This window comes from Nicotiana attenuata, unplaced genomic scaffold (assembly GCF_001879085.1).
Source record: "Nicotiana attenuata strain UT unplaced genomic scaffold, NIATTr2, whole genome shotgun sequence".
NCBI classification, from domain to species: Eukaryota; Viridiplantae; Streptophyta; class Magnoliopsida; order Solanales; family Solanaceae; genus Nicotiana; species Nicotiana attenuata.
In genome coordinates, this window is record NW_017671440.1 from 249,718 (window position 1) to 261,479 (window position 11,762).

The 11,762-nt window shown below is 36.9% G+C and overlaps 1 protein-coding gene and 1 long non-coding RNA gene across 3 annotated transcripts; one reads left to right on the top strand and one right to left on the bottom strand.

The window, feature by feature from the left end:
• The first annotated feature begins 1,252 nt into the window (after nucleotides 1–1,252).
• Nucleotides 1,253–3,423, top strand: LOC109208309. 2 transcript variants are annotated; one of them, XR_002065144.1, is made up of 4 exons: nucleotides 1,253–2,098; nucleotides 2,214–2,560; nucleotides 2,616–2,966; nucleotides 3,061–3,423. It is a non-coding gene; the product is annotated as an uncharacterized LOC109208309 (long non-coding RNA). The 2 variants fall into 2 exon arrangements; XR_002065145.1 differs by having other exon boundaries at nucleotides 3,090–3,423.
• Nucleotides 3,424–3,931: 508 nt separating this feature from the next.
• On the bottom strand, nucleotides 3,932–11,560 carry LOC109208310 (syntaxin-22-like). The gene is made up of 7 exons (XM_019371398.1): nucleotides 10,974–11,560; nucleotides 9,179–9,272; nucleotides 8,811–8,950; nucleotides 8,298–8,372; nucleotides 6,063–6,220; nucleotides 5,882–5,982; nucleotides 3,932–4,401 (listed from the first exon to the last, which is right to left on the bottom strand). The coding sequence occupies exons 1-7, from the start codon at nucleotides 11,159–11,161 to the stop codon at nucleotides 4,336–4,338; spliced, it is 822 nt and encodes a 273-aa protein (XP_019226943.1). The 5' UTR covers nucleotides 11,162–11,560; the 3' UTR covers nucleotides 3,932–4,335.
• Nucleotides 11,561–11,762: the final 202 nt, after the last annotated feature.

Below are 11,762 nucleotides of genomic sequence, written 5' to 3' on the forward strand. Positions count from 1 at the left end.
TTATTTTTTATAGTTAACGTTTAATCGAAAGTGGAACCTTAACATCAAGTATAATCTAATTATCTAGTGAATTCGCGAGAATTAACAGTATTATAGAGTAAAATACTTCAAGAATTGGATCCCGAGTCAAGTATCTTGCAACTATCTAGTCAGTTACTCTTATTTCTCTTACTGATATTTTTGTGTTGTCAACTCTTGTCTTTCGTGATTAATTGATAATTGCTTAAATTTTAGTAGTTAATTGTAGTTGATAATCATTCAAATCAAGTGCTAATTTTTTTGGATAGTAATTAACTAAAGGTTATTCGAATAATGTTTAAATCCAATCCTTGTGGAGACGATAATTAAACTATTCTATCTTTCACTAGCGAGCGATAATTTCGTATTGTTTTTGCGCTCGTCACTTTGCCGTGCAAGTGTGAGTTATATTGTAGCACAAGGACTTTCTCGTGCGAGGGTAATTGGCAATGTGGGCACGAGGTGCCGTATGTGTGCCATCTATTTGATGACTCGTTGGTGAAACTGAGTCTTTGCTTATATTAAGTTATTATCACTTGTTCCGATGAGATTTTAGTTATTGCCTTCTATTATTCTTCCTATTGCCAGTATTTGATATATTGTAGAGGTGATTTGACTAGTGTGTGTCCTGACTTGAACCTCGTCAGTACTCCACCGAGGTTAGTCTTGATACTTACTAGGTACCAACTGTGGTGTACTCATACTACGCTTCTGTACATTTTTATGCAGACTCAGGTACCTCAGATCGTGTTGGTCGTTATTGAGCTGATTCTGAGTTGCTATGGAGACTTCAAGGTTATACCTGTTGTTCCGCTCGCAAGCCTCGGAGTCACCTTCTACTGTTTCCTTTCTACTGTTTTATTGTACTTCAAACAGTTCTGTATTTTGAGACTCATTATGTACCTCCTGTAGAGCTTATAACTCTGTATTACCGGATTTTGAGATTGTGATTGTTGTATTATCATATTTGCTATGTTTTGATCCATTTTTCCAGTTTTATTTAAATATGAAGTTGTGATATTCTGTTTGGAGTTGTTGTGTGATATGCTTACCTAATCTTAGGGACTAGGTGCCATCACGATCCTTAAGGTGGAATTTTGGGTCGTGACATAATAGTTAGCGTGGTTTTTTTGTAAGATCTAATGTTTGTCAAGAGCTTCATTTTTGTTTCTTAAAGGCTTAGTCGTCAATTATTTTCTTTCGGTCATTAAGTGATAGGAGGATTCACTCTTACCTTCTCTCTCTTGGTAGGTCAGTCATTAAAAATGTCATTCTACCAATACAAAAAAGAGAGGAAGATGTCAACAAATTAAAAAGAAAAGTGTGTTAAAACAGACCCTGCATTATTGTTATCGGTTCAAGTTAAGCAGAGGGTTCACTGGTAAATTTGCTCCTCCCCTGGAATAGGATCTGATTTGCTGCAACATCTCCTTTTGCAGCTCGCTCTCTCTACCTACAGGCTACAAACATCAGATCAATTTATTTATTGGTTTTCTTTAATTTATTTATTATTACTCTAACTAAATAACTTGTAGGGCATTCTCAAGAAGTAAATACAAACACAGACATTCAGAAAAAAGAGAGAGAGAGAAGAAGAAAATTTTCTCTGTCAGATTTCCATTGCTACCTTCCTCCACTGCTCCTTTCTTAATTCATGAACTAGTTTATTTGATGTTCATGTGCACCCACATCTTCACTAATCATCTTCCTTATGTAACTCACTTGAGCTATCTAACTAATCTTCCCTCACATCTATGGATTTTTAGATTTGAATCTAAGAAGCCTCAATCTATGTTAGAATGGGAAAGTAGTTATGTGGAGGAAGTCATCTGACTTTCTTATACAATTGTAGCAAGTTCTTTCATTAGTAAATTGACTTTCTTAATATATCTAGTGCCTCTGCCTGATTTCCATTCAACCTGTTCAGATTTACAATGGAACTTCTTCATATTCTGGCAATGATCATTTCACTGATACTAATTGCTAGGATCAGCTCATGTCTCGATACTGCTGTTTCAAGTGAAGTGTCCAAGCTGCTAAACAATCTCAAGATGTGCAATTACTTCTCCATACGTGCAGTGTAGGGTGTTTAGTAATATACAATTTTACAGAAAACTGTTAATCTAGTCGGCGAGACAACCACTAATTTGTTTCCATAATTCACCAGTTTTTACTCCTTTTCCCATCTTCTTCAGGTCCATGCATGCACCTTATCTTGACAAATATGTTACAAAATCCTACTTTAGGAAACATGACAATTTGGTGGACTTGAAGTTTGAAGATTTTATTGCACATGACGTACTGTCCAGCGCATGTGTATCACTGCAAGACAACATCAAATTTGCACCAAAACTATTAGCTTTACATTGAAATCTGATTGGTGAAGGCTCCCACAGGCGTCTGTCATCATCTCTCAGATTGAAGATGTCATCGGAGTCCGTTTCCAGGCCTCCAAAATCTTGTGAGGTGATAATTGTTGAAAGACTGCCTTCTGGAGTCTTTGCAGATCCTTTTGAGCTACAACACCTTGTGCAGCGTGGTGGTAAAGATTCTATAGGTTTCTAACACTGCAGCTCTTGATCCACATTTTGTTGCAGTTCTTAGGGAAGCTGCTGTATTTGGAGATACAAATTTAGAGTCGAATTTGCTGCACCTGACTTGCAACACTATAGGAAAACACCATGACATGAGCTGTTTGTTTTCGCTAGACAAACAAAGTGCTGAATCAAATGATGGTCATCCGTTGTGGGAAGTAGACAACACGTGGAAATTGTATCTGCTTTTACTTTCATCTCAGCTGTTGTATCAGCTCTTCTCATCATTGTTGCCTCAATTAGGTATTCTGGTGAAACAGCATTGAAACAGCCGTGAGTAATGATTAACTTTGGCAACCCATTCTTTCCCCTTTCTGGAATAACCATTGGCAAGAGAAACTCACTTGATGTTAGGTAACTTTCATCAGTTATCTATGTTTAAAAATGTTTTGTTGCTTTTGTCATTACTAATTTCTTAGATCAACTACATTTATGTTAACTTTTATAGTTACAAGTTACAACACTGAACATTGGCAGACGGAGAAGGAGCAGGGCTCTGGATGTTGCTCCACTAACACTTATGTGGGTTGTATGGAGAGAAAGTAGAGAAGAATTATGTACAGTTGAGGAGTCGTCTCTTATCCTCATTTCCTTTTGGTGCACCCATGAGATCTCTCTAGCTATAGAAGATTGAGTGTAGTATGTCGAAAATCTTATTTTGTGTAGGTTTTCTACTTTTTGGCATACTTACTGTATGAGAGTCAATTGTTTTTGCCCAAACATTAATAAATCTTAGTATTACTTTATCAAATACAAGGTATACTCTTGAACGCGTCTCAAATAATGCATGCCGATGGTATAAGCAAATTCATTTTTTCCTCACAGTATTACTTCACCTAGATAAGCAACTCTTTGAATCAACTTGCACTTAAATGCTCAGTCTGTGTGTACCTTTTATATCATTCCTGGTCACCTCAAATACTTGTGTACGATGATTCATCTACTTCTCTTGACTAAACCATAGCTCCATCTCAAATATTTTTCTACTTGAGTTGTCCACGGTTATATTCTCATTTCCATGGAATAAACCAACACTTCTATTATGGCAAAACTATATTCTCGAAATTCAGGAATTTGAGGGCCTTAGTACATGAAGTATATAAATCCAATATCTTACCCTCGTACCACCTTAAGATTTTAATTCTACGTACAAATCGGCTAACCCAATGTCCCGTTTCCAGCAACAGTGAACATGCTACTTTCTACGGAAAAGAAGCTCGAGCAAAATAGTAAGTTTTATCTGAAAATTACGAACAAATCAGGTCGCTACAGAAAATAGAAGCAGGAAACCTTCCATGCAGGATTTATCCACCAAGGCAAGACAAGGAAATCAACAAATCAAATTAATGATGGCTTCACACACAAGAATCAACAAAGAATTGAATGTCAAATGTCAACTGGTTTAAGAGTACCCAAAGTGCAAATAGAAGAGGTTGCCCCCCCAAACAAGAATAAAATTTTATTGACAGACCCACCATTACAATCGAAGCAACACATCTTGCAACCATCGCACCAGGTTTACATTGAATGGAAACCTTTGGTCTCCCACCTCCCTAATTACACAACTTCTCTCCTATGACTAGAAGAACCAAGGATCAGGATGACTGAGCTCCAGGGTGCCTTTGAAACGACGCGAATCACAGCAGTCACCTTTTTTCGAATCAAAACAATCACTTCTCTGACTGAACAGAGTTTAGGGGCCTTTTTCTATATAATTTTCAGCTTAGGCTGCAAGTACTATAATCACAATGAGGAGCACGATTCCAAAAATCACTAGGAGCAAGCAAGTCTGCAGAAAATAGTACAGGTCAGGAAATCATCTATAGTGTATATCCTTCAGTGTAAGGAATATTAAGTGCAAAATTTTGAAGTTGTACTCCGAGGGGAAAGAAAATTAACAATATGAACGGTTTCTCGCCCCAATTTGATAAAGGGATCATGTAAAAATAGAACGGGTCATATGACCTAAAATCAAAACCATCCAAAGCATCCCCCAAAAAGATGGACACCCAACCTTACCCCCATGTTTTCCGTTCATGACTTCCATTAAGATAACATGACCAACGAGACAACTTGCCATGATGGTATGTTAATCAAATTCGACCTTCTAACAACTATACCAAACATATTCTAAAATGTAAAAGCTATAAAAGATGATAATGCCCAAGTGCAAAGCGCTACTCACCATCTTCTAAATGGTCTTACTGTTTTTTCACTTTTGTTTTTTTCTATTTAAGTAATAACGTTAAGCATAGCATAAAAACGCAATTAGTGGTAGCCGGTCAGTATCAGAATGTGCCACTGAGACTTAAGGGTAAGTTCTACAAAGTAGTGGTTAGACCGTTCATGTTATATGGGGTAGAGTGTTGGCGGGTCAAGAACTCGCATGTCCAGAAAATGAAAGTAGCTGAAATGAGGATGTTGAGATGGATGTATGGGCATATTAGGTTGGATAAGATTAGGAATGAAGTTATTCGGGATAAGGTGGGAGTGGCCCCCTTGGAGGATAAGATGTGGAAGGCGAGGTTGAGATGGTTTAGGCATGTTAAGGGGAGAAGCAGAGAAGCCCCAGTTAGGAGGCATGTTAAGGGGAGCAGCACAGAAGCCCCAGTTAGGAGGTGTGAGAGGTTAACCTTGGTGGGTATGAGGAAGGGTAGAGGTAGACCAAAGAAATCTTGAGGAGAGGTGATTAGGCAGGATATGGCGCAGCTAGAGCTTACCGAAGACATGACTCTTGATAGGAGGATGTGGAGGTCGAGGAGTAAGGTAGAATGTTAGTAGGTAGTCGAGTGTTTCTCTTTGTCTTCCTCAATTCGATAGCATTAAAGTTAGTTTGTTATCCTTTATTCTTAGATCGCTATTACTGCCGTTTACTTGCTACTTTGGCTTTGATCCTCTTTTTATCTTGTTGTTGTTTGTACTTGTTGCCATTACTTCTATTTATCTTTTCTTTAGCCGAGGATCTTCAGGAAGCAGTATTTCTGCCTTTCAGGGTAGGGGTAAGGCTGCGTACATCTCACCCTCCCTAGATCCCACTTGTGAGAGTTCACTGGGTTTTTTTGGTGGTGGTCAGTATCAGAATCATAAACCTATAGAAGCTTTGCATTCGGCCAATAGTCTTATAAGTCATACTACTCCTTCAGATTTCTCATCAGATGCAAGTTCAACAGAGCTACTAAAAGGCATCTCACAAAAACGCAGCAGGCTTAAGCATACCAATCATAGGGTTCTATGTTCAGGAAGATGAATGGTTAAATGTGGTGAAGTACCAGAGATGAATTTGATCTTTGGGTCTTTGCAGCTTTAGCAAGTTGCGATCTCCCCTGTGCAGTTGCAGCATGAGCATTCTCAACGTTGGAACCAATATCATCTGCAGAAAACAGAATTGTAAATATCAAAATGATGTTCAAAATGGAGATTTGAATACTAAAACAAAAGAGAGTGATCTACCAATCATAGCTCCTTGCTCGTGAACAAGCACAGCAAGGTCCTTGAAAATTTCATTCACTTCACCAATTTGTTGTTGTATTTCTTGTATTCCCTGCTCTCTTTCTTCGATAATTGCTTCATTAAAAGCAATCTCATTGTCCAATAGCAAAACCTCCTGTCTGCAGCACAGTGCAATATAAAGTTACAGAATACAGAAAAGAGAAGGAGATACAACTTCTGATGAGACAACACCATTGATCTTAGATCACAACATCATAAAATATAGTTTCATCTAACACATCTAAGCTCAACAAAATATGACTTCAACATATGACCATCAGACCAACTGAGAAGAGCTCTGATATGTAGCTTCATTAAAAACCACATCCACGCCTGCAGGTTCAATGTTAGTAAAAATGATCATCCCATCGATGATTACCACTTTCTCATAGTTGAAGCAACGTGACTTTGAAGAACCACACACTTTGAACAGGGAAAGACTCGAGCAAGAATTTGTTTTAAAATATGAACAGGATAAAGAAAAATGAGAAGAAAATGCAGGCCTTATACAATATGAATACAAGGACTCAATATCCAGGTACTTCCTAATATTCTTCTCATTATAATAACTTCTCTTCTTCTTCTTTTTCTGTGTCCCTACTTGTATGATTAACTTCTTTCTTTCTTTCTGTTTTTCTTCTTAAACATAACTATTTCTATTTGTTCTTTTGCGTGAAGCCTCTTCTCCTACAAATTCTGCCTTTAAGCTTCTTATCTGCTGTCAAACATTATTCCTTTCTTTTTTCTTGTATTTTCTTCACATTCTGTTCTCCTATTCTTGGTTTCTAGGCTAATTGTCAGAAATATATATATATATATATATATATATATATATATATATATATATATATATATATATATATATATATATATATACACGTTAACAAAATACTTGTGCAATTGAAACTAAATATTAGTATGAGTGTATGACTATGAAGGCAACTGAATATGAAATTGAATGCTAGAATTTAACTTCTTTTATTAGTGATTAATTCAAAGCTGAAAGTTAATTTGCATTTGAAGTTATCTTTCTATAGGTTTGTTGAAATAACATTGAGATGATCTTTCCTTTTAATTGTTGTAAGTAACATTGTCATTGTTGTATATTGAAATTAGCAATGTTGTTTGCATTTCCATGTCTACTAAATTCATATATGTTAGCTGATTCTTGTACTATTGTCACTTTTTATATGACAATATTTGACTAGACACCGCGAAATATATTAATTTGACTTATATTGCATAGTGATAGATGAGAACATTAAGTTAATGGTTGAAAGCTAGTTTGAAAGAGAAAATAACACATCGCATTTCAAAACTTGAATAGTTAGATGAATTTGAATAATTGAAAGTTGTGAATTTTATAGAAAGAAAAGTATGTCAAATCTTTTGCAACACCGAAAAATGGAAATAGTAGGGAGCATTTTGTGTAAATTGTGTGCTTTACTCCAAAAAAACATGCGTTCTCACTCTCGTTTGAAGCCCCAACGCCTAGTCTTTTTTCTGGAGCTTTTGCTTTTAAAAACTGCCCAAATTAAGGGGGGTTTATAATTCACCATCCTCTGATGTTCCTCTCATTCATGTAACAAATTTATTCGTTGTCATTTTATGAATGCCTAAACAATTAACACACAGTTCTACCTCGCCTTCACGAAAGTATAGGAGTTGCTCGACTCTGATTGACAGTTGAGAACAAGCCAAAAATTTAGATCACTAGTTTTAGTTTGCTTTAACCAAATGACTTAGGTAATGAGCAAACAGCAAGTTGAGTCACTCATAAATGACACATTTCTTCTGGACATTTTCTTCACTCATAAATGACACATTTCTTCTGGACATTTTCTTCACAGGATACTACCACTAACAAAATTTCCAGTTGTTTACACTGCATGCTAAAAGTTTAACACTATAAGCCCCAAACTTCAACTGCCATCTAACTTCTCTATGCTGCACAAGAAAATCCTCCATCAAATTTACTCTACCCAGCAGTCATCTCGGATCCAAATTCAGACATCAATTAATCTCCTGATATGATTGAAATCAGTATTGCTTGCTAGATTTTGCAATCAGTCTAGTCTAATCAATATTGTGTCTATTCAATTAAAGCATAACTGAATTTGATAATTATGATATTAACAATCCAACAGACAAGCACAAAAGATTAAACCTGTAGAAGAACATGATCGGCTAACTGACCTTCTAGATTCCACAAGGAGAGCTCGCTGTTCTGGACTCTTTTCCGTAGAAACATCTATCTCACTGGCTGTATAACTGTTTACCAAAATATCATCAAACAGAACATGAGAGGTATGCGTGAACTTGAAGATAAAATATTTCACTTGAGATTGTAAACTAAAGAGATCATGAATTTATCATTACTGCAGTCTGCATCAGAAGTTGCTTATATGTACTTTTATAACAAAAAAACCTCTCAGGGCTACTGGCGCAATGTCCGAAACTCGACAAACAATGGACTTGCCCTCTACCCTCTCCACTTAAATACCAGGCTATTGTCCCCGGCAGGGTTCGAACCCTCAACGTGCACCTCACTCACACATCATGCGCTCCGCTCTTACCAATAGACCACAGCCCTAGAGGGTGTTGCTTATATGCATTTCATGTGCGGGTTTCTAACAGACAATTCCTATTTTTATAAAGCTAATAGAACATTAGTACTATAAACCACCATCTGGAAAAAATTAGTACTACCTAGAAGGAAGAACTGCTTGGGGAACAAAAGGTGTATATGCTGTTTCCCTCTCAGCTGCAAGCCGCTGAGCCTTTTGAAACTCCTTCAAGACCGCTTGAAAATCTTTAGCGAGTTTAGCATCTGTTATTTTCTTGCTAGCCTGATAGTTGAAAGCAGAAGTATATGTTATAAGTGAAAGAGAAAAGTTAGACTAGAGAAGAGTAAGACGTAGAGATAAGGCTAATCAACCAAAATCACGAGAACCTCATATAAATAGTGAGGACAGAAGATGAAGGGCATGCGTGTTCAGAAAATATGTCATGAAAGTGCATACTATCAAAGGCAAACACAGAAGGCAAGAGGAAATAAGTGAGCTCTTAACACTTACACTGACTTCAATACGATGATCTGTTTCACTGGCTTGCTTAAGTTTTGCAGATGTATCTTTCACTAATTGACCAATATGTACCCTCGTCTTGTGCCTGTACTTAAGCAAAATCAGCATAAGCGCCAACTGAAACCAAGCTTTTTAATCGAATGATAACCAGTACTAACTACAGGATAACAGGGAACCCATATTGAAACACTATAAAATCTCATTATTGCAGCAATAGCAGCAGCATTGCTGCACTAACGGGAAAACAGAAATAGAACTGAAGAGGTAGTATTAACTATAGAGATCTGCTCATGTAATGGTTAAACGTGAATGCGGATTCTGATTCATGATTCATGATGGTCATATATTATTTCTATCCTCACCCCTATTTTTTCCAGTGACCATCACCAACTCTATTTACTTTTCATCCTACCAGAACTCACTAAACAACTCAAATGCTATTTTGTAGAATGTTGCACAATAAGCACTGGACGTGCACACAAAAAATGTTTCAATATCAGACAAAAGGGGTGGCAATTTGAGCCTAAACACATTCAACCCGCCCAGAGATTAATGGGTTGAGCTAAAAACATTTTAGCTCATGGGTCAATTTGGGTTGAGCCCAAGTTAACCCATTATTTTTTATAGCCCATTCTGACCCATTAAGCAGCCCAAATAGAACCCATGAAACTCACCCAAAACAAAGAGATCTCAACCCAACTCTAAAAATTTACCTGGTTGCCCCAATTCTACTTATTATTTTTTTTTCGTATTTTCAAATTTCTGTTCTTTTTTTTCTGCACCACCCCCGCAAAACCCCAAAAAAAAATTCTTTTTTTTTCAATTTTCTGTTTTTTTGTTTTTCACCACCCACCCACCCCGCACAAACCCCTTCAAAAAATCAATTTTTTGTTTTTTGTTTTTCTGCACCTCCCACCATACCCCCTACCCCTCCCCGGCGCAAAACCCCTCAAAAAAAGAAATTACTTTTTTTTTTTTGCATTTTCAATTTTCTGTTTAATTTGTTTTTCTGCACCACCCTACCCCCTCCCTCCGCGAAACCCCCTCAAATTTTTTTTTATTTCTTTTTCATAATTTTAATTTTCTATTTTCTATTTTTTCGTTTTTCTGCACCACCCCCAATCCCTCCCACCCCCACCCCCACCCCCACCCCAACCCCACCATATGTATACATTTAGGGTAAAAGCATGCTTTATCATTCATCAGAAGCATGTATTGAACAAAATATTGTCCTTCTTAATCATCAAGCCGAAGTCAAGGTGGACGAAAAAACATGATTTCTCTCGTTTTGTCTAATAATGTTTCACCAAGCTTATTGCTTTCTCTCTATCAAAACACTCGAGCATTAAAAATATTCATCTGCACATGTTCTTTGATAAATTAGACATCACTTTTAGCATGTGCAGAGCCCTTCTTCAAAATGTAAAATATCAAGTATATTGCTCTCTTTCAATGTGCGCTTATAACATTCACGAATTGACAGTTAAAGATAAAATCCCCAAAGAACAAACCTAAAATAGTATCATTTGAACAAGTTTATACGACCTCAATCACCACAGAAGTTATTAACTTATCCTCAATTGATCCATCATACAATATGTCCACAAAACAAGAAACAGCCAACTTCAACATAAACATCAAATTCAACACGTAACGAAGCCAATTCCAAATCTATTACAAAATGAAATTGAATCCAAAAAAATTCTAATTAATAAATAGACTCTAAAACCCTATGCAAGTCAACTTCAATTTATAACAATTTGCATTAAAATATTCGAAAGCTTACAATTTCTCACGTAGCTCGGGGGTATCTTTGGGTGTTCCGAGTGTATTGACCAGCCTTTGAAACGTTGAAACAGCAGTATTAATCTGGAAGATTCCAGAAGCCACAGCTTGAGTCGGGTCTTGCTTCCCATTCATATATCCCCGTCGGGGCCCCAACGACCGACCCGATTCAAGATCTTGAAAACTCATCTCTTTCTCTTATATATTTCTAATAATCCCCCAAAATTCCCCACAAACCTAACAATCGGAACCTCTAAAAGGGAAATAAAATGAAACACTGATCCAAAATTCAACAGATGATTGAAAATGAAAACCCTAGAATTTGGGGGTTTTTTGGGGGAGGGTGGGAGGGGGGGGGGGGGGGAATTCGGAAGAGAGAAGAGGAAAATTTCCAGCTGCTATATTGGTTAAGGTGAAAAGGAGGTTGGGAACTTTGGGCAAAGGAAAAGAGAAGAATTGGGCGACAATTGAGGTAGAAATTGGAGTAGAGCTGAATAAGAAAAAATTGATTTACTTTTTTAATTGGGGGAAATAGTGGCGAAAGGGACGTAATGATTTGATAATGTGGGATCGTGGTGGGAAGGTTAGGGGCCATGTAATAGCCGGCGGGACTACTTAGATAATGTATAACAGGTGGATGTCGGCAGCTTTTTATGCAATTATTAGTTTGGGTTTCCCTAATTAATTTGAAAAGTTTATTTGATCAAGTGTTTAAAAAGTACCTCTACGTGTAATTTTCTCAAAAGTTATTTTAAAAAAAAAGTGCTTACGAGAAGAAGTTACTTTTTTC